This window comes from Rhinoderma darwinii, chromosome 9, assembly GCF_050947455.1.
Source record: "Rhinoderma darwinii isolate aRhiDar2 chromosome 9, aRhiDar2.hap1, whole genome shotgun sequence".
NCBI classification, from domain to species: domain Eukaryota; kingdom Metazoa; phylum Chordata; class Amphibia; order Anura; family Rhinodermatidae; genus Rhinoderma; species Rhinoderma darwinii.
Window position 1 is genome coordinate 79,049,328 of NC_134695.1, and position 27,858 is coordinate 79,077,185.

The following is a 27,858-nucleotide window of genomic DNA, read 5'->3' on the forward strand; positions in this document are numbered from 1 at the left end:
GTAGGAGCCCCCCATTCTGTGTAGATCTGTACCCCTGTAGTAGGAGCCCCCATTCTCTGTGAAGATCTGTACCCCTGTAGTAGGAGCCCCCATTCTGTGTAGCTCTGTACCCCTGTAGTAGGAGCCCCCCATTCTGTGTAGATCTGTACCCCTGTAGTAGGAGCCCCACATTCTGTGTAGATCTGTACCCCTGTAGTAGGAGCCCCCCATTCTCTGTGTAGATCTGTACTCCTGTAGTAGGAGCCCCCCATTCTCTGTGTAGATCTGTACCCCTGTAGTAGGAGCCCCCCATTCTGTTTAGATCTGTACCCCTGTAGTAGGAGCCCCCCATTCTGTGTAGATCTGTACCCCTGTAGTAGGAGCCCCCATTCTGTGTAGATCTGTACCCCTGTAGTAGGAGCCCCTCATTCTGTGTAGATCTGTACCCCTGTACAGGATCATTGTTTTCATGTGCGCGCGCTGGCCCTTTAAGAGCGGGCGCGAGCGTGCGCGCACATGAAAACAATGATCATTAACCCACATGATTTCCTGCTCTATAAGAATGCCCCAGCCCTTCTGATCCTTCCCTGAGCGTTGTTAGTCTTTCCCAGTCTGTCTCGCAAATGGTCCCTTAGTGTCTCCCGTTCCAGCTGTTACCCGTGCCCTGTTACCGTTCCTGTATTCCGCATTGTTCCTGTGCCTACCCGTGTTCAAGTGCCATCTGCCACGTCAAGTGCCATCTGCCACGTCAAGTGTCTTCTGCCACGTCAAGTGCCGTCTTCTCATCGGATACTGCCTGCCACGTCTGGCGCCACTTTCCGCACCTGCCTCCATCCGTGCTGAAGCCACAGCCACCGTCCGGTCAATTTCAGGTACCTAAGCATTACTGTCTGCCATCTTACTTTCACATAAACTGTGACCTGGTCAGCTGCCTCCCCGCTACGGCGGAGCGGCCTAGTGGGTCCACAAACCCATTGTCCGTGACACCCCTGTAGTAGGAGCCCCCCATTCTCTGTGTAGATCTGTACCCCTGTAGTAGGAGTCCCCCATTCTGTGTGTAGATTTGTACCCCTGTAGTAGGAGCCCCCCATTCTGTGTAGATCTGTACTCCTGTAGTAGGAGCCCCTCATTCTCTCTGTAGATCTGTACCCCTGTAGAAGCCCCCCATTCTGTGTAGATCTGTACCCCTGTAGTAAGAGCCCCCCATTCTGTGTAGATCTGTACCCCTGTAGTAGGAGCTCCCCATTCTCTGTGTAGATCTGTACCCCTGTAGTAGGAGTCCCCCATTCTGTGTGTAGATTTGTACCCCTGTAGTAGGAGCCCCCCATTCTCTGTGTAGATCTGTACCCCTGTAGTAGGAGCCCCTCATTCTCTCTGTAGATCTGTACCCCTGTAGTAGGAGCTCCCCATTCTGTGTAGATCTGTACCCCTGTAGTAGGAGTCCCCCATTCTGTGTGTAGATTTGTACCCCTGTAGTAGGAGCCCCCCATTCTGTGTAGATCTGTACCCCTGTAGTAGGAGCCCCTCATTCTCTCTGTAGATCTGTACCCCTGTAGGAGCCCCCATTCTGTGTAGATCTGTACCCCTGTAGTAAGAGCCCCCCATTCTGTGTAGATCTGTACCCCTGTAGTAGGAGCCCCCCATTCTCTCTCTAGATCTGTACCCCTGTAGTAGGAGCCCCCCATTCTGTGTAGAGCTGTACCCCTGTAGTAGGAGCCCCCCATTCTCTCTCTAGATCTGTACCCCTGTAGTAGGAGCCCCCCATTCTGTGTAGAGCTGTACCCCTGTAGTAGGAGCCCCCCATTCTGTGTAGATCTGTACCCCTGTAGTAGGAGCCCCCATTCTGTGTAGATCTGTACCCCTGTAGTAGGAGCCCCCCATTCTCTGTGTAGATTTGTACCCCTCCTTCTCGGCCTGTGTTCAGTGGGGACCCCACAGACTCGGACTCCGCACTCAGGATCTGTCATTTTATTCATTCTTTGGTAAAACAAGCAAAACCCAGAAAGAAATTAAAATCCAGGATCCACTCTGCGAAAACCCCAAATCAGGAGGTGAGCCCCTAAACCCAGGGAAGGGGGTATCTAGGTGAGAGCAGCCAGGGGGGAGACCCAGGGGTGTGGAGGGGAAACAGCCTTAGGGCAGACAGCAGAGAGCAGGCGCAGTGCAGGGGGAAGGGAGCGGCCGGGGCACATCCCTGTCTGGTTACAGAACCCGGGAGACAGCGCGGCCCCTCACTCTACTCCACCGCTCCCTCTGTGCCATGGTGTCTCTCACATACCGGTGGTCTCTCCCCTGTCTCTCATTGGTGGGGGGTGGGGCAGGATACAGGAGCGCAGTGCAGTGATGTGAGCGGTGGGGCCCCCCAGTTACTTCAGGGAGGTGGAGTCATTGCAGAGTACAATCTCCAGTTCCTTGCGGTAGAGGCGCCCGCCGTCACACAGCGACATGATGCTCTGGCGGTAGCCGGTCAGACTCTGAATATTCACTTCCTGCAACAAGAGAAGAGGATCATGGGAGAGCGGAGCACAGGGCACAACACTCATCATCCACATGTAATAAAGTGTAACAGGAGTCATCATGAAGCTCGGTCCGAGGCGTCCAATGGGCAGAACAGGACCTGAACTGTCAATCACACTGTGGTCCTGCCCATATTCAGATGCTCAGCTGGTAAACACTGGGCTCACCAGAGAAGGATCCAGTGTGAATAAATGAGGGTTATTACTTCATCACGACAGCTGCCGCCTGCGATAAGTCGCCATTTATTAGTGAGCTCAGACGGCTGTTTTCTGGATTTCTTGCCGCTCGTGGTCGGGTCTGCGGTCGGGTCTGCGGCCGGGTCTGCGGTCGGGTCTGAGATTCTATTCATGGGATGCAGATCTGTCGTTTGGCTTGAACGTCTGTCATGAAAAGGCGTTGACAGTCGGCAGAAAAAGGTCTAAATCAGCCGCAAATCATCCTCAGTGTATGGTAGCTTTTCTACGAGCAGACGACAGAACATCCAGGGGGTCTCCACAGTGCAGGTGGGTCATCTGCACTGAGCTCTGCTCCATCTGTGGCTCTGAGCTGCTGCCTCATCACTGACCACTTCCATAGAGACACGTCCAGACCACCGGGGGGGCAGGACGAGGCGCGGGGGGGGGGGGCAGGACAAGGCATAGGGGCAGGACGAGGCGCGGGGGGCAGGACGAGGCGCGGGGGGCAGGACGAGGCGCGGGGGGCAGGAAGGGGAGCGGGAGGAGGCGCGGGGAGCAGGAGGAGGCGCGGGGAGCAGGACAAGGCGCGGGGAGCAGGACGAGACGCGGGGAGCAGGAGGAGGAGCGCGGAGGACGGTGTGTGGGGGGCAGGACGAGGCGCGGGGGCAGGGCGGGGGAGCACTAGGAGGCGCCTGGGGAAGAACAGGGCGTGGGGGGGAAGGACGAGGCGCTGGGGGCAGGACAGGGTGCGGGGGGCAGGTGGAGGTTCAGGGAGCAGGTGGAGGAGCGGGGAGTAAGACAAGGCATGGGGACAGGGCGCGGGGAGAAGGAGGAGACGCGGGGGGCTGGTTGAGGTGCGGGGGGCAGGACAAGGCTTATTCCTTGTAGTAATAGCAGGGAAAAAGGGATGGGAGGAAACCTCCAGATCACCAGCTTCACACTCCTGTGTTCGATATCGCCCGGATCAACCGCGACGGCTCACGGCAGGTAGCAGTAGCAAGAAAGAGAAGGATCCAGCGATGTGTGGTATAAGTGGGGGAAACTCTGTTTCCACTTTATTGAAAAAAATATCGACATACAAATGATCCAACGAAGTAACGGAAAACACCGGGAGGATGACAAGGTGGTTAGAAATGGCAAGAAATGGAGCCTACGCGTTTCAAGCACTGACCTTAGCCATGATTAAGAGCACAGCCAGTGCTTGAAACGCGTAGGCTCCATTTCTTGCCATTTCTAACCACCTTGTCATCCTCCCGGTGTTTTCCGTTACTTCGTTGGATCATTTGTATGTCGATATTTCTCTTTCTTGCTACTTATTCCTTGTGTCACCATCACCTCCATCTTCCCTCGGGGACCCCATTATCTGTCCACTCAGTAATTCACCTTCTTGTTTTTTTCAAAGAAATCCTTCAGTAAAGCGTCCAGCTCCTGCTCGTCTATGTATCCGTTCCCGTCCTGAAACAAGAGTCACGGGTCACAACGTGAGGGCGCAGCCCCCCCCCCCATGTTCGGACTTGTCGTTACCTTGTCATAGAAGTTGAATATTGCGCTGAATTCCTCGCAGCTGAGCTTCATACCCTGGGGGACAACAGGACAATGGTTCAGTCCAAGTAATGACCTGACAGAAACCGCAGCAGCGCAGGCTTCACCCATTAGTCTGAATTCATTTAGGGGTCTGGTTTGGCGTCTGTATTAAAGGGGTTGTCCAGTTTCTATTTATTTTCTTACTTATTTGTAGAATAGGAAATCATACAAGTATTATAAATTCTGACCACATTTATTATACTGCAGGAGCCAGGAGGCCCCTGTCACAGGAGAATGGTACAGCCCACAGATCAGTCCTATGTAATGTATGCACAGGCAGCTAACTGTGACTAAACATGGCGGTAGTCATGTGACCTCCCCCCACACACATCATGTGACCTCCCCCCACACACATCATGTGACCTCCCCCCACACACACCATGTGACCTCCCCACACACACCATGTGACCTCCCCACACACACCATGTGACCTCCCCACACACATCATGTGACCTCCAGCATTCAGTTAGCAGCATAGTTACATATGCTCAGGACACATCATGATATAAGTGAATAAGACTCTGATGAACAACTACTACACTGCCCGTAATCACTGACTAGATGATTTATAGATTTACCGCCTGACTCTAGATGACTTATAGAATGGCCGCCTGACTCTAGATGACTTATAGAATGGCCGCCTGACTCTAGATGACTTATAGAATGGCCGCCTGACTCTAGATGACTTATAGAATGGCCGCCTGACTCTAGATGACTTATAGAATGGCCGCCTGACTCTAGATGACTTATAGAATGGCCGCCTGACTCTAGATGACTTATAGAATGGCCGCCTGACTCTAGATGACTTATAGAATGGCCGCCTGTCCCTAGATGATTTATAGAATGGCCGCCTGACTCTAGATGACTTATAGAATGGCCGCCTGTCCCTAGATGATTTATAGAATGGCCGCCTGACATGACCGCCTGACATGGCTGCCTGACTCTAGATGACTTATAGAATGGCCGCCTGACTCTACACCGTGTTCCAAATTATTCTGCACATTGGATTTAAGTGTCATAAACATGTAATTATTAGTTTTTAAATTAAACTCATGGATGGTCTTGTGTCTTAGGGCTCTTTGGATCATTGTAATAAATCTCAGACACCTGTGATAATTAGTTTGCCAGGTGTGCCCAATCAAAGGAGAACTACTTAAGAAGGACGTTCCACATTATTAAGCAGCCACAGGTTTCAAGCAATATGGGAAAGCAAAAGTATCTCTCTGCTGCCGAAAAGCGTGAAATAGTGCAATACCTTGGACAAGGTATGAAAACATTGGATATTTCAAGAAAACTTAAGCGTGATCATCGTACTGTGAAAAGATTTGTGGCTGATTCAGAGCACAGACGGGTTCGTTCAGATAAAGGCATAACGAGGAAGGTTTCTGCCAGACAAATTAATAGGATTAGGAGAGCAGCTGCTAAAATGCCATTGCAAAGCAGCAAACATGTATTTAAAGCCGCTGATGCTTCTAGAGTCCCGCGAACCCCAAGGTGTAGGATCCTCCAGAGGTTTGCAAGTGTGCATAAAGCTATTATTCGGCCACCCCTAAACAATGCTCACAAGCAGAAACGGTTGCAGTGGGCTCAGAAATACATGAAGACTCATTTTCAAACCGTGTTGTTTACTGATGAGTGCCATGCAACCCTGGATGGTCCAGATGGATGGAGTAGTGGATGGTTGGTAAATTGCCACCATGTCCCAACAAGGCTGTGACGTCAGCAAGGAGGTGGCGGAGTCATGTTTTGGGCTGGAATCATGGGGAGAGAGCTGGTAGGCCCCTTTATGGTCCCTGACGGTGTGAAAATGACCTCTGCAAAGTATGTAGAGTTTATGACTGACCACTTTCTTCCGTGGTACAAAAAGAAGAACCGTGCCTTCCGTAGAAAAATTATCTTCATGCATGACAATGCACCATCTCATGCTGCAAAGAATACCTCTGTGTCATTGGCTGCTATGGGCATAAAAGGAGAGAAACTCATGGTGTGGCCCCCATGTTCCCCTGACCTCAACCCTATTGAGAACCTTTGGAGCCTCCTCAAGCAGAATATCTATGAGGGTGGGAGGCCGTTCACATCAAAACAGAAGCTCTGGGAGGCGATTCTGACATCCTGCAAAGATATTCAAGAGGAAACTGTCCAAATACTCACAAATTCAAAGGACGACAGAATTGTGCAGGTGATATCAGAGAAGGGTCCTGTGTAACATGTAACTTGTCCTGTGCAGGTGATATCAGACAAGGGTCCTGTGTAACATGTAACTTGTGCTGTGCAGGTGATATCAGAGAAGGGTCCTGTGTAACATGTAACTTGTCCTGTGCAGGTGATATCAGAGGACGGTCCTGTGTAACATGTAACTTGTGCTGTGCAGGTGATATCAGAGTAGGGTCCTGTGTAACATGTAACTTGTGCTGTGCAGGTGATATCAGAGGATGGTCCTGTGTAACATGTAACTTGTGCTGTGCAGGTGATATCAGAGAAGGGTCCTGTGTAACATGTAACTTGTGCTGTGCAGGTGATATCAGAGAAGGGTCCTGTGTAACATGTAACTTGTCCTGTGCAGGTGATATCAGAGAAGGGTCCTGTGTAACATGTAACTTGTGCTGTGCAGGTGATATCAGAGAAGGGTCCTGTGTAACATGTAACTTGTGCTGTGCAGGTGATATCAGAGAAGGGACCTGTGTAACATGTAACTTGTGCAGTGCAGGTGATATCAGAGGAGGGTCCTGTGTAACATGTAACTTGTGCTGTGCGGGTGATATCAGAGAAGGGTCCTGTGTAACATGTAACTTGTGCTGTGCAGGTGATATCAGAGAAGGGTCCTGTGTAACATGTAACTTGTGCTGTGCAGGTGATATCAGAGGAGGGTCCTGTGTAACATGTAACTTGTGCTGTGCCGGTGATATCAGAGAAGGGTCCTGTGTAACATGTAACTTGTGCTGTGCAGGTGATATCAGAGAAGGGTCCTGTGTAACATGTAACTTGGCCTGTGCAGGTGATATCAGAGAAGGGTCCTGTGTAACATGTAACTTGTGCTGTGCAGGTGATATCAGAGAAGGGTCCTGTGTAACATGTAACTTGTCCTGTGCAGGTGATATCAGAGGATGGTCCTGTGTAACATGTAACTTGCGCTGTGCAGGTGATATCAGAGAAGGGTCCTGTGTAACATGTAACTTGTGCTGTGCAGGTGATATCAGAGAAGGGTCCTGTGTAACATGTAACTTGTCCTGTGCAGGTGATATCAGAGAAGGGTCCTGTGTAACATGTAACTTGTGCTGTGCAGGTGATATCAGAGAAGGGTCCTGTGTAACATGTAACTTGTCCTGTGCAGGTGATATCAGAGAAGGGTCCTGTGTAACATGTAACTTGTCCTGTGCAGGTGATATCAGAGAAGGGTCCTGTGTAACATGTAACTTGTGCTGTGCAGGTGATATCAGAGAAGGGTCCTGTGTAACATGTAACTTGTGCTGTGCAGGTGATATCAGAGAAGGGTCCTGTGTAACATGTAACTTGTCCTGTGCAGGTGATATCAGAGGAGGGTCCTGTGTAACATGTAACTTGTCCTGTGCAGGTGATATCAGAGAAGGGTCCTGTGTAACATGTAACTTGTGCTGTGCAGGTGATATCAGAGAAGGGTCCTGTGTAACATGTAACTTGTGCTGTGCCGGTGATATCAGAGGAGGGTCCTGTGTGACATGTAACTTGTCCTGTGCAGGTGATATCAGAGGAGGGTCCTGTGTAACATGTAACTTGTCCTGTGCAGGTGATATCAGAGGAGGGTCCTGTGTAACATGTAACTTGTGCTGTGCAGGTGATATCAGAGGAGGGTCCTGTGTAACATGTAACTTGTCCTGTGCAGGTGATATCAGAGAAGGGTCCTGTGTAACATGTAACTTGTGCTGTGCGGGTGATATCAGAGGAGGGTCCTGTGTAACATGTAACTTGTGCTGTGCAGGTGATATCAGAGAAGGGTCCTGTGTAACATGTAACTTGTGCTGTGCAGGTGATATCAGAGAAGGGTCCTGTGTGACATGTAACTTGTGCTGTGCAGGTGATATCAGAGAAGGGTCCTGTGTAACATGTAACTTGTGCTGTGCAGGTGATATCAGAGGAGGGTCCTATGTTACATGTAACTTGTGCTGTGCAGGTGATATCAGAGGAGGGTCCTATGTTACATGTAACTTGTGCTGTGCAGGTGATATCAGAGGAGGGTCCTGTGTAACATGTAACTTGTGCTGTGCAGGTGATATCAGAGAAGGGTCCTGTGTAACATGTAACTTGTGCTGTGCAGGTGATATCAGAGAAGGGTCCTGTGTAACATGTAACTTGTCCTGTGCAGGTGATATCAGAGGAGGGTCCTGTGTAACATGTAACTTGTCCTGTGCAGGTGATATCAGAGAAGGGTCCTGTGTAACATGTAACTTGTCCTGTGCAGGTGATATCAGAGAAGGGTCCTGTGTAACATGTAACTTGTGCTGTGCAGGTGATATCAGAGGAGGGTCCTGTGTAACATGTAACTTGTGCTGTGCAGGTGATATCAGAGGAGGGTCCTGTGTAACATGTAACTTGTGCTGTGCAGGTGATATAAGAGGAGGGTCCTGTGTAACATGTAACTTGTGCTGTGCAGGTGATATCAGAGAAGGGTCCTGTGTAACATGTAACTTGTGCTGTGCAGGTGATATCAGAGAAGGGTCCTGTGTAACATGTAACTTGTCCTGTGCAGGTGATATCAGAGGAGGGTCCTGTGTAACATGTAACTTGTGCTGTGCAGGTGATATCAGAGAAGGGTCCTGTGTAACATCTAACTTGTCCTGTGCAGGTGATATCAGAGGAGGGTCCTGTGTAACATGTAACTTGTGCTGTGCAGGTGATATCAGAGAAGGGTCCTGTGTAACATGTAACTTGTCCTGTGCAGGTGATATCAGAGGAGGGTCCTGTGTAACATGTAACTTGTGCTGTGCAGGTGATATCAGAGAAGGGTCCTGTGTAACATGTAACTTGTGCTGTGCAGGTGATATCAGAGAAGGGTCCTGTGTAACATGTAACTTGTGCTGTGCAGGTGATATCAGAGAAGGGTCCTGTGTAACATGTAACTTGTGCTGTGCAGGTGATATCAGAGAAGGGTCCTGTGTAACATGTAACTTGTGCTGTGCAGGTGATATCAGAGGAGGGTCCTGTGTAACATGTAACTTGTGCTGTGCAGGTGATATCAGAGAAGGGTCCTGTGTAACATGTAACTTGTCCTGTGCAGGTGATATCAGAGAAGGGTCCTGTGTAACATGTAACTTGTGCTGTGCAGGTGATATCAGAGGAGGGTCCTGTGTAACATGTAACTTGTGCTGTGCAGGTGATATCAGAGAAGGGTCCTGTGTAACATGTAACTTGTGCTGTGCAGGTGATATTAGAGGAGGGTCCTGTGTAACATGTAACTTGTCCTGTGCAGGTGATATCAGAGAAGGGTCCTGTGTAACATGTAACTTGTGCTGTGCAGGTGATATCAGAGAAGGGTCCTGTGTGACATGTAACTTGTGCTGTGCAGGTGATATCAGAGGAGGGTCCTGTGTAACATGTAACTTGTGCTGTGCAGGTGATAGAGGAGGGTCCTGTGTAACATGTAACTTGTGCTGTGCAGGTGATATCAGAGAAGGGTCCTGTGTAACATGTAACTTGCGCTGTGCAGGTGATATCAGAGAAGGGTCCTGTGTAACATGTAACTTGTGCTGTGCAGGTGATATCAGAGGAGGGTCCTGTGTAACATGTAACTTGTGCTGTGCAGGTGATATCAGAGGAGGGTCCTGTGTAACATGTAACTTGTCCTGTGCAGGTGATATCAGAGAAGGGTCCTGTGTAACATGTAACTTGTGCTGTGCAGGTGATATCAGAGAAGGGTCCTGTGTAACTTGTGCTGTGCAGGTGATATCAGAGGAGGGTCCTGTGTAACATGTAACTTGTCCTGTGCAGGTGATATCAGAGGAGGGTCCTGTGTAACATGTAACTTGTGCTGTGCAGGTGATATCAGAGGAGGGTCCTGTGTAACATGTAACTTGTGCTGTGCAGGTGATATCAGAGAAGGGTCCTGTGTAACATGTAACTTGTGCTGTGCAGGTGATATCAGAGAAGGGTCCTGTGTAACATGTAACTTGTGCTGTGCAGGTGATATCAGAGGAGGGTCCTGTGTAACATGTAACTTGTCCTGTGCAGGTGATATCAGAGAAGGGTCCTGTGTAACATGTAACTTGTGCTGTGCAGGTGATATCAGAGGAGGGTCCTGTGTAACATGTAACTTGTCCTGTGCAGGTGATATCAGAGAAGGGTCCTGTGTAACATGTAACTTGTGCTGTGCAGGTGATATCAGAGGAGGGTCCTGTGTAACATGTAACTTGTGCTGTGCAGGTGATATCAGAGAAGGGTCCTGTGTAACATGTAACTTGTCCTGTGCAGGTGATATCAGAGAAGGGTCCTGTGTAACATGTAACTTGTCCTGTGCAGGTGATATCAGAGGAGGGTCCTGTGTAACATGTAACTTGTGCTGTGCAGGTGATATCAGAGAAGGGTCCTGTGTAACATGTAACTTGTGCTGTGCAGGTGATATCAGAGGAGGGTCCTGTCTAACATGTAACTTGTGCTGTGCAGGTGATATCAGAGAAGGGTCCTGTGTAACATGTAACTTGCGCTGTGCAGGTGATATCAGAGATGGGTCCTGTGTAACATGTAACTTGTCCTGTGCAGGTGATATCAGAGAAGGGTCCTGTGTAACATGTAACTTGTCCTGTGCAGGTGATATCAGAGAAGGGTCCTGTGTAACATGTAACTTGTGCTGTGCAGGTGATATCAGAGAAGGGTCCTGTGTAACATGTAACTTGTGCTGTGCAGGTGATATCAGAGGAGGGTCCTGTGTAACATGTAACTTGTCCTGTGCGGGTGATATCAGAGAAGGGTCCTGTGTAACATGTAACTTGTGCTGTGCAGGTGATATCAGAGAAGGGTCCTGTGTAACATGTAACTTGTGCTGTGCAGGTGATATCAGAGAAGGGTCCTGTGTAACATGTAACTTGTGCTGTGCAGGTGATATCAGAGGAGGGTCCTGTGTAACATGTAACTTGTGCTGTGCAGGTGATATCAGAGGAGGGTCCTGTGTAACATGTAACTTGTGCTGTGCAGGTGATATCAGAGAACGGTCCTGTGTAACATGTAACTTGTGCTGTGCAGGTGATATCAGAGGAGGGTCCTGTGTAACATGTAACTTGCGCTGTGCAGGTGATATCAGAGGAGGGTCCTGTGTAACATGTAACTTGTGCTGTGCAGGTGATATCAGAGAAGGGTCCTGTGTAACATGTAACTTGTGCTGTGCAGGTGATATCAGAGGAGGGTCCTGTGTAACATGTAACTTGTCCTGTGCAGGTGATATCAGAGAAGGGTCCTGTGTAACATGTAACTTGTCCTGTGCAGGTGATATCAGAGAAGGGTCCTGTGTAACATGTAACTTGTGCTGCGCAGGTGATATCAGAGAAGGGTCCTGTGTAACATGTAACTTGTCCTGTGCAGGTGATATCAGAGGAGGGTCCTGTGTAACATGTAACTTGTGCTGTGCAGGTGATATCAGAGGAGGGTCCTGTGTAACATGTAACTTGTCCTGTGCAGGTGATATCAGAGGAGGGTCCTGTGTAACATGTAACTTGTGCTGTGCAGGTGATATCAGAGGAGGGTCCTGTGTAACATGTAACTTGTGCTGTGCAGGTGATATCAGAGAAGGGTCCTGTGTAACATGTAACTTGTGCTGTGCAGGTGATATCAGAGAAGGGTCCTGTGTAACATGTAACTTGTGCTGTGCAGGTGATATCAGAGAAGGGTCCTGTGTGACATGTAACTTGTGCTGTGCAGGTGATATCAGAGGAGGGTCCTGTGTAACATGTAACTTGTGCTGTGCAGGTGATATCAGAGGAGGGTCCTGTGTAACATGTAACTTGTACTGTGCAGGTGATATCAGAGAAGGGTCCTGTGTGACATGTAACTTGTGCTGTGCAGGTGATATCAGAGGAGGGTCCTGTGTAACATGTAACTTGTGCTGTGCAGGTGATATCAGAGAAGGGTCCTGTGTAACATGTAACTTGTGCTGTGCAGGTGATATCAGAGGAGGGTCCTGTGTAACATGTAACTTGTGCTGCGCAGGTGATATCAGAGAAGGGTCCTGTGTAACATGTAACTTGTCCTGTGCAGGTGATATCAGAGAAGGGTCCTGTGTAACATGTAACTTGTGCTGTGCAGGTGATATCAGAGAAGGGTCCTGTGTAACATGTAACTTGTGCTGTGCAGGTGATATCAGAGAAGGGTCCTGTGTAACATGTAACTTGTGCTGTGCAGGTGATATCAGAGAAGGGTCCTGTGTAACATGTAACTTGTGCTGTGCAGGTGATATCAGAGGAGGGTCCTGTGTAACATGTAACTTGTGCTGTGCAGGTGATATCAGAGAAGGGTCCTGTGTAACATGTAACTTGTCCTGTGCAGGTGATATCAGAGAAGGGTCCTGTGTAACATGTAACTTGTGCTGTGCAGGTGATATCAGAGAAGGGTCCTGTGTAACATGTAACTTGTGCTGTGCAGGTGACATCAGAGAAGGGTCCTGTGTAACATGTAACTTGTGCTGTGCAGGTGATATCAGAGAAGGGTCCTGTGTAACATGTAACTTGTGCTGTGCAGGTGACATCAGAGAAGGGTCCTGTGTAACATGTAACTTGTGCTGTGCAGGTGATATCAGAGAAGGGTCCTGTGTGACATGTAACTTGTGCTGTGCAGGTGATATCAGAGGAGGGTCCTGTGTAACATGTAACTTGTCCTGTGCAGGTGATATCAGAGGAGGGTCCTGTGTAACATGTAACTTGTGCTGTGCCGGTGATATCAGAGGAGGGTCCTGTGTAACATGTAACTTGTCCTGTGCAGGTGATATCAGAGGAGGGTCCTGTGTAACATGTAACTTGTGCTGTGCAGGTGATATCAGAGAAGGGTCCTGTGTAACATGTAACTTGTGCTGTGCAGGTGATATCAGAGGAGGGTCCTGTGTAACATGTAACTTGTCCTGTGCAGGTGATATCAGAGAAGGGTCCTGTGTAACATGTAACTTGTGCTGTGCAGGTGATATCAGAGAAGGGTCCTGTGTAACATGTAACTTGTGCTGTGCAGGTGATATCAGAGACGAGTCCTGTGTAACATGTAACTTGTGCTGTGCAGGTGATATCAGAGAAGGGTCCTGTGTAACATGTAACTTGTGCTGTGCAGGTGATATCAGAGAAGGGTCCTGTGTAACATGTAACTTGGCCTGTGAAGTGTTTTTTGATTGAAAGAGCTTTTGATGTCTGTAAATATGACCTCCTGATGCTGCAAATTCAACAAATGACCATTTTAGTCTCTTTACAACCTGTAAAATGTTCTGATCTCTGTTGTGCATAATAATGTGAAGCAAAAAATCTGTTCTCATTAGATTTATCAATAAAATTCTCATTATCCTCCAACGGTTGATGCTGGAAGATTATACGGACTGTCATTTGCATCGACTATTCAGGAAAATCAGCCAAAAATAACATTTGCATAATAATTTGGAACGCGGTGTAGATGACTTATAGAATGGCCGCCTGACTCTAATGATTTATAGAATGGCCGCCTGACTCTAGATGACTTATAGAATGGCCGCCTGACTCTAATGACTTATAGAATGGCCGCCTGACTCTAGATGACTTATAGAATGGCCGCCTGACTCTAGATGACTTATAGAATGGCCGCCTGGCTCTAGATGACTTATAGAATGGCCGCCTGGCACTAGATGACTTATAGAATGGCCGCCTGACTCTAGATGACTTATAGAATGGCCGCCTGACTCTAGATGACTTATAGAATGGTCGCCTGACTCTAGATGACTTATAAAATGGCCGCCTGACTCTAGATGACTTATAGAATGGCCGCCTGACTCTAGATGACTTATAGAATGGCCGCCTGACTCTAGATGACTTATAGAATGGCCGCCTGACTCTAGATGACTTATAGAATGGCCGCCTGACTCTAGATGATTTATAGAATGGCCGCCTGACTCTAGATGACTTATAGAATGGCCGCCTGACTCTAGATGACTTATAGAATGGCCGCCTGACTCTAGATGACTTATAGAATGGCCGCCTGACTCTAATGACTTATAGAATGGCCGCCTGACTCTAGATGACTTATAGAATGGCCGCCTGACTCTAGATGACTTATAGAATGGTCGCCTGACTCTAGATGACTTATAGAATGGCCGCCTGACTCTAGATGACTTATAGAATGGCCGCCTGACTCTAGATGACTTATAGAATGGCCGCCTGACTCTAGATGACTTATAGAATGGCTGCCTGACTCTAGATGACTTATAGAATGGCCGCCTGACTCTAATGACTTATAGAATGGCCGCCTGACTCTAGATGACTTATAGAATGGCCGCCTGACTCTAATGACTTATAGAATGGCCGCCTGACTCTAATGACTTATAGAATGGCCGCCTGACTCTAGATGACTTATAGAATGGCCGCCTGACTCTAGATGACTTATAGAATGCCTCTCTCTTGGGGATGTTGTTAATAAATTTAAATAAAAAATATAAAACACACAGAGGAGACCAGAGGAGAATGTAAGGCTGAGTTCACATCTGTGTCAGGGTCCCATTCTTACGTTCCGGAGGAGCTTTCCGTTGGAATGGAGCCCTGACTGAAACCATAGATTTCAGTTGGCGTCACCATTGAAATCAATTCTGCAATGTGTTTCCATTTGTCTCCGTTGTGCAAGGCTTCCGTTGTTTTGACAGAATCAATACCGTAGTCGACTGCGCTATTCCATCAAAACGACGGATCCCTTCCACAATGGTGATGCAAACGGAAACCTATGGTTTCCGTTTGTTTCAGTCAGGGTTCCGTTCTGACGGGAAGCCTTGATGGAACGTAAGAACGGGACCCTGACGCAGATGTGAACGAAGCCTAAGAGTGGCTCCGCACAGACATGATGATGAGACGCTGCTGTATATAGAAATACTTTATAACTACTACTCCTCAATCACCTATTATTCACCTGTTCCGTAGATGGACAGTGTTACCCGGGGTCACATGATGTGGTCACATGACTGCCGCCATCTTTACTAAATTCAGTTATCCTATGGATGTATTACTATGGACTATTCTGCAGGCAACTGCACTGATATGGGAAATGTATGTGATCACAATATTAAACACATCTATTATAAATCTGTGTGATCTGCTCTATAAATAAAAAGTGGAGAACCCTTTTAATTCAGGGGTGTGGTCGGGTGTCTAGGCATGTGACATGTGTGAGGTGGAGATTTCTTGATTCTTCGCTGATGGGACATAATGTGCACATCTAGCGTCACCGTCACCTCACACTGGACTACCCAGTAATAGTGACCCCAGGAGAAGTGCCATACCTGGAATTTAAGTAAGAAGTTTTCCTGCACAGGGAGCAGCCTGTAATAAAGAATATAATCATCAGCACTAGACCACATGACATCATCACTATTATTAGTGCTATCCTCTTCTTGGTGGCCTCTGAGTCCGTGTCATGCTCTGCACATGGTGCGGCCTGGACTGTTCCTTTACCAGTCACTTATCTTTCTAATGAGCCTCATCTCTAGCGGGCGCCCTTTATAATAGAAGTTTGGGCAGATCTGACTTCTCTACTTCCATGTAACCCCTGCCTCCCGTTACCTTGACATCTCAGACAAGCAGAGCTTCCCATCTCCATTCAGGTCAAACATGCGGAGCTGCAAGACACAGAATTAGAGTGTGAGCTCAGGACACAAGAACCGACCATAAAACCCACGCTACAAGTTATATGAAGTATGTATATCCTGTGTGACCACTAAAAGTTCTGCTGCTACACTGATACACTCTCTACGGTCCAGGTGTATGCTCTACTGTTGTGTTGTACTCGCTATAGTCTTGGGGTACTCACTATAGTTTGGGTGTAGGCTCTACTGTTGTGTTGTACTGTATAGTCTTGGTGTAGTCTCAATAGTTTGGGTGTAGGCTCTACTGTTGTGTTGTACTCTCTATAGTCTTGAGGTACTCTCTATAGTCTTGAGGTACTCTATAGTTTGGGTGTAAGTTCTACTGTTGTGTTGTACTCTCTATAGTCTTGGGATACTCTATAGTTTGGGTGTAAGTTCTACTGTTGTGTTGTACTCGCTATAGTCTTAGGGTACTCTCTATAGTCTTGGGATACTCTATAGTTTGGGTGTAAGTTCTACTGTTGTGTTGTACGCTCTATAGTCTTGGGGTACTCTCTATAGTTTGGGTGTACGCTCTACTGTTGTGTTGTACTTTCTATAGTCTTGGGGTACTCACTATAGTTTGGGTGTATGCTCTAATGTTGTGTTGTACTCTTTATAGTCTTGCGGTACTCACTATAGTTTGGGTGTACGCTCTACTGTTGTGTTGTACTCTATAGTCTTGGCGTACTCTATATAGTCTTGGGGTACTCTCTATAGTCTTGGGTGATCTCTAGTTTGGGTGTATGCTCTACTGTTGTGTTGTACTCTCTATAGTCTTGGGGTAATCTCTATAGTCTTGGGGTGATCTCTAGTTTGGGTGTATGCTCTGCTGTTGTGTTGTACTCTATAGTCTTGGGGTACTCTCTATAATCTTGGGGTACTCTACTGTTGTGTTGTACTCGCTATAGTCTTGGGGTACTCTCTATAGTTTGGGTGTACGCTCTACTGTTGTGTTGTACTCTCTATAGTCTTGGGGTGCTCTCTACAGTCTTGGGGTACTCACTATAGTTTGGGTGTATGCTCTACTGTTATGTTGTACTCTATAGTCTTGGGGTACTCTCTATAGTCTTGGTGTACGCTCTACTGTTGTGTTGTACTCTCTACAGTCTTGGGGTACTCTCTACAGTCTTGGGGTACTCTCTACTGTTATGTTGTACTCTATAGTCTTGGGGTACTCTCTATAGTCTTGGTGTACCCTCTATAGTTTGGGTGTATGCTCTACTGTTGTGTTGTACGCTCTATAGTCTTGGGGTACTCACTATAGTTTGGGTGTACGCTCTACTGTTATGTTGTACTCTATAGTCTTGGGGTACTCTCTATAGTCTTGGTGTACGCTCTACTGTTATGTTGTACTCTACAGTCTTGGGGTACTCTCTACAGTCTTGGGGTACTCTCTATAGTCTTGGGGTACTCTCTATAATTTGGGTGTATGCTCTACTGTTGTGTTGTACTCTATAGTCTTGGGGTACTTTATAGTCTTGGGGTACTCTATAGTCTTGGGGTGATCTCTATAGTCTTGGGTGTATGCTCTACTATTGTGTTGTACTCTATAGTCTTGGGGTACTCTAGTCTTTTGGTGATCTCTAGTTTGGGTGTATGCTCTACTGTTGTGTTGTACTCTCTATAGTCTTGGGGTACTCTCTATAGTCGTGGGGTGATCTCTAGTTTGGGTGTATGCTCTGCTGTTGTGTTGTACTCTATAGTCTTGGGGTACTCACTATAGTTTGGGTGTATGCTCTACTGTTGTGTTGTACTCTATAGTCTTGGGGTACTCTCTATAGTCTTGGGGTACTCTCTATAGTCTTGGGGTGATCTCTATAGTCTTGGGGTGATCTCTAGTTTGGGTGTATGCTCTATTGTTGTGTTGTACTCTCTATAGTCTTGGGGTACTCTCTATAGTCTTGGGGTACTCTACTGTTGTGTTGTACTCGCTATAGTCTTGGGGTACTCACTATAGTTTGGGTGTACGCTCTACTGTTGTGTTGTACGCTCTATAGTCTTGGGGTACTCTCTACAGTCTTGGGGTACTCTCTATAGTCTTGGGGTACTCTACTGTTGTGTTGTACTCGCTATAGTCTTGGGGTACTCACTATAGTCTTGGGGTACTCTCTATAGTTTGGGTGTACGCTCTACTGTTGTGTTGTACTCTCTATAGTCTTGGGGTACTCTCTATAGTCTTGGGGTACTCTCTACAGTCTTGGGGTACTCTCTACTGTTATGTTGTACTCTATAGTCTTGGGGTACTCACTATAGTCTTGGTGTACCCTCTATAGTTTGGGTGTACGCTCTACTGTTGTGTTGTACGCTCTATAGTCTTGGGGTACTCTCTATAGTCTTGGGGTACTCTCTATAGTTTGGGTGTACGCTCTACTGTTATGTTGTACTCTATAGTCTTGGGGTACTCTCTATAGTCTTGGTGTACGCTCTACTGTTATGTTGTACTCTATAGTCTTGGGGTACTCTCTACAGTCTTGGGGTACTCTCTACAGTCTTGGGGTACTCTCTATAATTTGGGTGTACGCTCTACTGTTGTGTTGTACTTTATAGTCTTGGGGTACTTTATAGTCTTGGGGTACTCTATAGTCTTGGGGTACTCTATAGTCTTGGGTGTATGCTCTACTATTGTGTTGTACTCTCTATAGTCTTGGGGTACTCTCTAGTCTTTTGGTAATCTCTAGTTTGGGTGTATGCTCTACTGTTGTGTTGTACTCTCTATAGTCTTGGGGTACTCTCTATAGTCTTGGGGTGATCTCTATAGTCTTGGGTGTATGCTCTACTGTTGTGTTGTACTCTCTATAGTCTTGGGGTACTCTCTATAGTCTTGGGTGATCTCTAGTTTGGGTGTAAGCTCTACTGTTGTGTTGTACTCGCTATAGTCTTGAGGTACTCGCTATAGTTTGGGTGTACGCTCTACTGTTGTGTTGTACTCTCTATAGTCTTGGGGTACTCTCTATAGTCTTGGGGTACTCTCTATAGTCTTGGGGTACTCTCTATAGTCTTGGGGTACTCACTATAGTTTGGGTGTACTCATGGAGTTTCTTTTCATCGAATGGTCGATTCGCTTTTTTCAGGAGATCGGACAGGAATCCCTGGGGACAGAAATGTTATGGGATAAACGACAGGGACATGGGACGTATTACATGAATATCCTCTGATCTGTTGCAGGGTCCATATATCAGAGCTGCTCCCTGGACTAATGATCCTACAGCCCTCAGGACGTAGCGGCCCCCAGGGGCCTCCCACCCCATAGTCCCGCTCCCCTTGCGGTCTCACCTTTAGTTCGTTGGCTTCTATATAGCCGCTTCTGTCTGTGTCGTATTTCCTCCAGGCCTAAAACATTATTAGCAAATCAATTATCCAGTAGAGGTGTAGTGTGGTGTAGTAGAGGTGAGTGTGTACAGGTGGGGTGTAGTGTGGTGCAGTAGTGGTGAGTGTGTACAGGTGGGGTGTAGTGTGGTGTAGTAGAGGGGAGTGTGCACAGCAGAGGTGTAGTGTGGTGTAGTATTTTGTGAGTGTGTGCAGCAGGGGTGTAATGTGAGGTGGGGTGTAGTGTTGTACAGTAGAGGTGAGTGTGTACAGGTGGGGTGTAGTGTTGTACAGTAGAGGTGAGTGTGTACAGGTGGGGTGTGGTACAGTAGAGATGAGTGTGTACAGGTGGGGTGTAGTGTTGTGCAGTAGAGGTGAGTGTGTACAGGTGGGGTGTGGTGCTGTGCAGTAGAGGTGGGGTGTGGTGTGGTGCAGTAGAGGTGAGTGTGTACAGGTGGGGTGTGGTGTGTTGCAGTAGAGGTGGGTGTGTACAGGTGGGGTGTGGTGCTGTGCAGTAGAGGTGGGTGTGTACAGGTGTTGTGCAGTGGAGATGAGTGTGTACAGGTGGGGTGGGGTGTTGTGCAGTAGAGGTGAGTGTGTACAGGTGGGGTGTAGTGTTGTGCAGTAGAAATGAGACTGTACAGGTGGGGTGTAGTGTTGTGCAGTAGAGATGAGTCTGTACAGGTGGGGTGTGGTGTTGTGCAGTAGAGGTGAGTGTGTACAGGTGGGGTGTAGTGTTGTGCAGTAGAAATGAGACTGTACAGGTGGGGTGTAGTGTTGTGCAGTAGAGATGAGTCTGTACAGGTGGGGTGTGGTGTGGTGCAGTAGAGATGAGTCTGTACAGGTGGGGTGTGGTGTTGTGCAGCAGAGGTGAGTGTGTACAGGTGGGGTGTGGTGTGGTGCAGTAGAGATGAGTCTGTACAGGTGGGGTGTGGTGTGGTGCATCACTTACCTCCATAAACTCAGTGCTGGAGCCGGCGTGTTGCCTGAAGCAGAGCAGGAAATTTTCTTCTGTCGGGAGAATTTGAGCCAACTGAGGGGAGAAGACAGAGATTATTCAGTGATACCGGGCCTGACGTCCATGATGGACTCTGCGCTCACACCTGTGCTGGCGCCATACATGCCTCAATCGCCAATCTAAAGGGCCAGACACAGAAACATATGGACTGTCCATCTCCTCGTCTCAAGTAGGAGGAAGGTCAGGGGTGAGGTCAGAGGTGTGGTCAGAGGTGTGGTCAGAGGTGAGGTCAGGGGTGAGGTCAGAGGTGTGGTCAGAGGTGGTCATGGGTGTGGTCAGACGTGAGGTCAGACGTGTGGTCAGAGGTGAGGTCGGAGGCAAGTTCAGAGGCGGGGTCAGAGGTGTGGTCAGGGGTGAGGTCGGAGGCGAGGTCAGGGGTGAGGTTAGGGGTGAGGTCGGAGGCAAGGTCAGACGCGAGGTCAGAGGAGTGGTCAGGGGTGAGGTCAGACGCGAGGTCAGGGGTGAGGTCAGAGGCGAGGTCAGACGCGAGGTCAGGGGTGAGGTCAGAGGTGAGGTCGGAGGCAAGTTCAGAGGCGAGGTCAGACGTGTGGTCAGGGGTGAGGTCGGAGGCGAGGTCAGAGGCGAGGTCAGAGGTGAGCTCAGGGGTGAGGTCAGAGGTGAGGTCGGAGGTGACGTCAGGTGTGACCCCCGCTGATTCTCATCACTCCCCCCCCAGGAGCAGTATTCATGGATCGTCCCTCCTGTAGCAGTCACTGTCCCTGCAGAGATCTCACCTCAGACATCTCGATGCGACCATCTGCGTTCTTGTCATACTTCTGCATGAACTCCTTCAGCTTCTCCCCGATGTTTATGCTGGATCCTTCCTAATCAGAGATAATAACATTGTATATGAGAAGTACATTGTGCGCTGCTCCTCATCACCAGCAGGGGGCAGAAGAACCAGAACCGATCCCCTATGGCCCTGTTCACACTGAGGTTTTTTTTATCGCGGATCATTGAACGACTTCTTACCACTCCGGCTCCTCTCCTCGCAGCTTCCAGCTCCTGGAAGAAGTTCTCCAGCTCCTTCCCTTCGATGTAGCCATTTTCTGGGGGGAGGAGAAGACGTCACATCAGATTCACTGTGTCTGTACAGAATGCAGCAAAGACAATGTCACCGGCAGCAATGAGGGTGGAAGGGGCAACAGGTCTGCTCCACCTGCGCTTCAAGCCTCTGACAACTCTTCTGTATCCAGGCCCAACCCCCACCACCAGGGAGTGACAAATCTTCAGCCACAATCTGACAACTCCTGCAGGAACCCGGCTGCTCTCAACCCTCCACCAGCCGCAATCTACAAAAACATCTGTGACCCCCAGGACTGCAGGGAGCTGAGGGGCCGGTGACATGGGGGGTGCTGCGGGCACTGGCCATTGTCCCCCCATCACTAATGTCATTATATTGCGGATCTCAATGCTCAAATAACTCTTTTTCCTTGACCATGTGAGGTCCCTGCAAACAGCCCCCAGATCTCAGCCTGCTCCGGGTTCACTTCGGTCTCAGGATTTAAACCCTTTTCCTCCTACAGACCTTCCCATTAACTTAACCCCCTCTGTGCTGCTTAGCACCAGGTCCAGGCAGAAAGAAGGGAGAAGGTGACTAGGGGCAGGAGAGGGGTAAATACTGTGGAGCAAAAAAGGCCGGAGTCCGAAGGAGATGAATTCTGGGGCACTGGAAAACTGGGGTGCAGGGGCCAGAGAGGCCACTTTATAGAAAGAGGAGACTGAGGATGCAATGTTTTCTCTAGGGGACAGGATCCCGGGCTCGTATTCTGGGGTGAGGGGTGATAGTTTTGGGCTGCACAAGATACGATTCTGGGGTGAAGGATGCAGGATTAAGGGGTCATGTCTGGGGAACACACTGGGGCAGGATTCTGGGGTAAAGAGATTTTTTTTGGGGACACAAGGCTGCAGGATTCTGGGCCGAGGGGTAATATTATGGAGACACAAGGAGGCAGAATTGAAGTGAAGGGTCATTTTCTGGGAACAAGTTTGCTGGATTTTGGGGTTAGAGGTCATACCTGGGAGATCCACTAGGGTAGGATTTAGGGGTAACGGGTAATATTCTGGGGACACAAGTGGGCAGGATTTAGAGGTGAGTGGGTCAGATCTAGTGTGCACACTGGGGCAGGATTCTGGGGTGAGGGGGTTATATCTGGGGGACACGCTGGAACAGGATTGTGGAGTAAGGTGTAACTTTCTGGGCACAGGAGTCTGCAGGATTTCGGGGTGAGGGGGTCATATCTGGGGCACACACTGGGGCAGGAGTACTGTAGAGCCGGCAGGTGTGTATGGAGACACAGCTGGGCTCCTGTTTTTGCAGTTAATCTTTGCAGGAATAACAGAATTTCCCCGGGGGGTGAGTCCTTCTCCGATCTCAGGTGACTTTTCTTCTCCGATCTCAGGTGACTTTTCTTCTCCGATCTCAGGTGACTTTTCTTCTCCGATCTCAGGTGACTTTTCTTCTCCGAGCGCAGGTGACTTCTCTCCTCTGATCTCAGGTGACTTCTCTTCTCCGATCTCAGGTGACTTCTCTGATCGCAGGTGACTTCTCTTCTCTGATCTCAGGTGGCTTCTCTTCTCTGATTTCAGGTGACTTCTCTTCTCTGATCTCAGGTGGCTTCTCTTCTCTGATTTCAGGTGACTTCTCTTCTCTGATCTCAGGTGACTTCTCTTCTCTGATCTCAGGTGGCTTCTCTTCTCTGATCTCAGGTGGCTTCTCTTCTCTGATCTCAGGTGACTTCTCTTCTCTGATCTCAGGTGACTTCTCTTCTCTGATCTCAGGTGGCTTCTCTTCTCTGATCTCAGGTGGCTTCTCTGATCTCAGGTGGCTTCTCTGATCTCAGGTGACTTCTCTGATCGCAAGTGACTTCTCTGATCGCAGGTGACTTCTCTTCTCTGATCGCAGGTGACTTCTCTTCTCTGATCTCAGGTGGCTTCTCTGATCTCAGGTGACTTCTCTTCTCTGATCTCAGGTGACTTCTCTTCTCTGATCTCAGGTGGCTTCTCTTCTCTGATCTCAGGTGGCTTCTCTGATCTCAGGTGACTTCTCTTCTCTGATCTCAGGTGACTTCTCTTCTCTGATCTCAGGTGGCTTCTCTTCTCTGATCTCAGGTGGCTTCTCTGATCTCAGGTGACTTCTCTTCTCTGATCTCAGGTGGCTTCTCTTCTCTGATCTCAGGTGGCTTCTCTGATCTCAGGTGGCTTCTCTTTTCTGATCTCAGGTGACTTCTCTGATCGCAGGTGACTTCTCTTCTCTGATCTCAGGTGACTTCTCTTCTCTGATCGCAGGTGACTTATTTTCTTTCAGGACCCAGTGTCTTTTCACAAATTGGTGAGTGTGTAAACAAACACCACTGAGAGTGGGGGATAAGATGGGGGCGCAAATCAGGCAATGGAGGACAGAAACTAATGGAGAACCTGACTGCTAAAACCAGGGGTCCCTCATATACTGAACTATGCGACACAGTATCAATACCTGGAGTTCCCTCGACACTGGCCCATGCCACCCTGACTATTAATAGAGAGATGGATAGGGGGGCATAGATATAATGGGGAGCCCTTCTCCCCAGCAAAATACTAATGTGCTTAAGGCACAATGAAACCCAGATATCCAACTACCAACCAGAATTATAAATAAAATATAACTTTTATTAACATAGATGCAAAAATTCCAAGACAGACAAAAAACACAAAGTTAAAAATAGCCAATGTGGTCGAGCAATGTGTAACAATTGCAACTATGTTGCTAAAGTGTTAAGGTGGAAACATGAAGTGTATAGTAGCAGGGGTGTATAGGAGCAGGGGTGTATAGGAGCAGGGGTGTATAGTAGCAGGGGTGTATAGTAGCAGGGGTGTATAGTAGCAGGGGTGTATAGGAGCAGGGGTGTATAGGAGCAGGGGTGTATAGGAGCAGGGGTGTATAGGAGCAGGGGTGTATAGGAGCAGGGGTGTATAGGAGCAGGGGTGTATAGCAGCAGGGGTGTATAGCAGCAGGGGTGTATAGGAGCAGGGGTGTATAGGAGCAGGGGTGTATAGGAGCAGGGGTGTATAGGAGCAGGGGTGTATAGGAGCAGGGGTGTATAGGAGCAGGGGTGTATAGGAGCAGGGGTGCATAGGAGCAGGGGTGCATAGTAGCAGGGGTGTATAGTAGCAGGGGTGCATAGGAGCAGGGGTGCGTAGGAGCAGGGGTGCATAGTAGCAGGGGTGCATAGTAGCAGGGGTGCATAGGAGCAGGGGTGCATAGGAGCAGGGGTGCATAGGAGCAGGGGTGCATAGGAGCAGGGGTGCATAGTAGCAGGGGTGTATAGTAGCAGGGGTGCGTAGGAGCAGGGGTGCGTAGGAGCAGGGGTGCGTAGGAGCAGGGGTGCATAGTAGCAGGGGTGCGTAGGAGCAGGGGTGCGTAGGAGCAGGGGTGCATAGTAGCAGGGGTGCATAGTAGCAGGGGTGCGTAGGAGCAGGGGTGCGTAGGAGCAGGGGTGCGTAGGAGCAGGGGTGCGTAGGAGCAGGGGTGCGTAGTAGCAGGGGTGCATAGTAGCAGGGGTGCATAGTAGCAGGGGTGCATAGTAGCAGGGGTGCATAGGAGCAGGGGTGTATAGGAGCAGGGGTGTATCAGTCCCCGAGCTTGTTCAGAAGTCACATATAATTGCTAGACAAGCATTGAGATTAAAAAGCAGAATTGCCCCCCCCACTACCCGACAAGTTTCGCTGCTGAACGTGGCGTCCTCAGGGGTATATCGGGGCTTCTCCCCAGCAGCTCAGGAGATAAGAGCGCAGCTTTGCATCGAGGTTACTTCCCCCAGGGGGCGCTTTTTCTCTTTGTGGGGTGCAGCACACATCTCTTCCCTCCCTGAAGATATTCTCCATTAGTTCCTGTCCTTCATTGTCTCATTTGCGCCCCCATTCCCCACCTTATCCCCCTCATATACCGGACTATGCCCCCCTGACTGCTATGAGGGACTCCTGGTATTAGTAGTCAGGGTGGCATAGTCCGGTATATGAGGGGACCCTGGTATTAGCAGCCAGGATGGCATAGTCCGGTATATGAGGGACCCCTGGTATTAGAAGTCAGGATGGCATAGTCCGTTATATGAGGGGCCCCTAGTATTAGTAGTCAGGGAGGCATAGTCCCGTATATGAGGGACCCCTGGTATTAGTAGTCAGGGTGGCATAGTCCAGTATATGAGGGACCCCTGGTATTAGTAGTCAGGGTGGCATAGTCCGATATATGAGGGACCCCTGGTATTAGAAGTCACGGTGGCATAGTCCGGTATATGAGGGATCCCTGGTATTAGTAGTCAGGGTGGCATAGTCTGATATATGAGGGACCCCTGGTATTAGAAGTCAGGGTGGCATAGTCTGATATATGAGGGACCCCTGGTATTAGTAGTCAGGATGGCATAGTCCGGTATATGAGGGACCCCTGGTATTAGTAGTCAGGGTGGCATAGTCCAGTATATGAGGGACCACTGGTATTAGTAGTCAGGGTGGTATAGTCCGGTATACGAGGGACTCCTGGTATTAGCAGTCAGGGTGGCATAGTCCGGTATATGAGGGACTCCTGGTATTAGTAGTCAGGGTGGCATAGTCCAGTATATGAGGGACCCCTGGTATTAGTAGTCAGGGTGGCATAGTCCGGTATATGAGGGACCCCTGGTATTAGTATTCAGGGTGGCATAGTCCGGTATATGAGGGACTCCTGGTATTAGTAGTCAGGGTGGCATAGTCTGATATATGAGGGACCCCTGGTATTAGTAGTCAGGATGGCATAGTCCGGTATATGAGGGACCCCTGGTATTAGTAGTCAGGGTGGCATAGTCCAGTATATGAGGGACTCCTGGTATTAGTAGTCAGGATGGCATAGTCCGGTATACGAGGGACTCCTGGTATTAGCAGTCAGGGTGGCATAGTCCGGTATATGAGGGACTCCTGGTATTAGTAGTCAGGGTGGCATAGTCCAGTATATGAGGGACCCCTGGTATTAGTAGTCAGGGTGGCATAGTCCGGTATATGAGGGACCCCTGGTATTAGTATTCAGGGTGGCATAGTCCGGTATATGAGGGACTCCTGGTATTAGTAGTCAGGGTGGCATAGTCCGGTATATGAGGGACCCCTGGTATTAGTAGTCAGGGTGGCATAGTCCGGTATATGAGGGACCCCTGGTATTAGTAGTCAGGGTGGCATAGTCCGGTATATGAGGGACCCCTGGTATTAGCAGTCAGGGTGGCATAGTCCGGTATATGAGGGACTCCTGGTATTAGTAGTCAGGATGGCATAGTCCGGTATATGAGGGACTCCTGGTATTAGTAGTCAGGATGGCATAGTCCGGTATATGAGGGACCCCTGGTATTAGTAGTCAGGGTGGCATAGTCCGGTATATGAGGGGCCCCTGGTATTAGCAGTCAAGGTGGCATAGTCTGGTATATGAGGGACCCCTGGTATTAGTAGTCAGGGTGGCATAGTCCAGTATAAGAGGGACCCCTGGTATTAGTAGTCAGGATGGCATAGTCCAGTATATGAGGGACCCCTGGTATTAGTAGTCAGGGTGGTATAGTCCGGTATACGAGGGACTCCTGGTATTAGCAGTCAGGGTGGCATAGTCCAGTATATGAGGGACTCCTGGTATTAGTAGTCAGGATGGCATAGTCCAGTATATGAGGGACCCCTGGTATTAGTAGTCAGGGTGGCATAGTCCGGTATATGAGGGACTCCTGGTATTAGCAGTCAGGGTGGCATAGTCCGGTATACGAGGGACTCCTGGTATTAGCAGTCAGGGTGGCATAGTCCAGTATATGAGGGACTCCTGGTATTAGTAGTCAGGGTGGCATAGTCCGGTATATGAGGGACTCCTGGTATTAGTAGTCAGGATGGCATAGTCCGGTATATGAGGGACTCCTGGTATTAGTAGTCAGGGTGGCATAGTCCGGTATATGAGGGACCCCTGGTATTAGTAGTCAGGGTGGCATAGTCCGGTATATGAGGGACCCCTGGTATTAGTAGTAAGGGTGGCATAGTCCGGTATATGAGGGACTCCTGGTATTAGTAGTCAGGATGGCATAGTCCGGTATATGAGGGACCCCTGGTATTAGCAGTCAGGGTGGCATAGTCCGGTATATGAGGGACCCCTGGTATTAGCAGTCAGGGTGGCATAGTCCAGTATATGAGGGACTCCTGGTATCAGCTGTCAGGGTGGCATAGTCCAGTGTCTGATGAACTGGTGGTGTCAGTGGTCAGGGTGGCACGGTGGACCCTCAGTGTCTTTATTTGTTGTCCAGTTGTAGGGGTGCAGTTAACAGGAAACTAAAGAGAAGACCAGGGAGACCACCTCAGAGGTTTTTTGGGCAGGTGTTTTGGGGGCCACAGGACGGTAGAGTAAAATTGAGGGTGTTCTTACCATCAGAGTCGTAGTGTTTCCATATATCCAGGAACTGGGAGGCTGTGAGCTCGGCCAGGTGCAGGTACAGAGGCTGCTGCTTGTGAGCCAT

The 27,858-nt window shown here is 48.9% G+C and overlaps 1 protein-coding gene across 1 annotated transcript; it reads right to left on the reverse strand.

Annotated features, from left to right (window-relative positions):
* Positions 1 to 1,932: 1,932 nt before the first annotated feature.
* Positions 1,933 to 27,858, reverse strand: CALB2 (calbindin 2). The gene is made up of 11 exons (XM_075838243.1): positions 27,768 to 27,858; positions 21,350 to 21,426; positions 21,112 to 21,201; positions 20,312 to 20,392; positions 19,327 to 19,383; positions 19,065 to 19,142; positions 15,989 to 16,044; positions 15,709 to 15,748; positions 4,197 to 4,250; positions 4,056 to 4,127; positions 1,933 to 2,468 (listed from the first exon to the last, which is right to left on the reverse strand). Exons 1-11 carry the CDS (start codon positions 27,856 to 27,858, stop codon positions 2,346 to 2,348), a joined length of 819 nt encoding a protein of 272 aa, XP_075694358.1. The 3' UTR covers positions 1,933 to 2,345.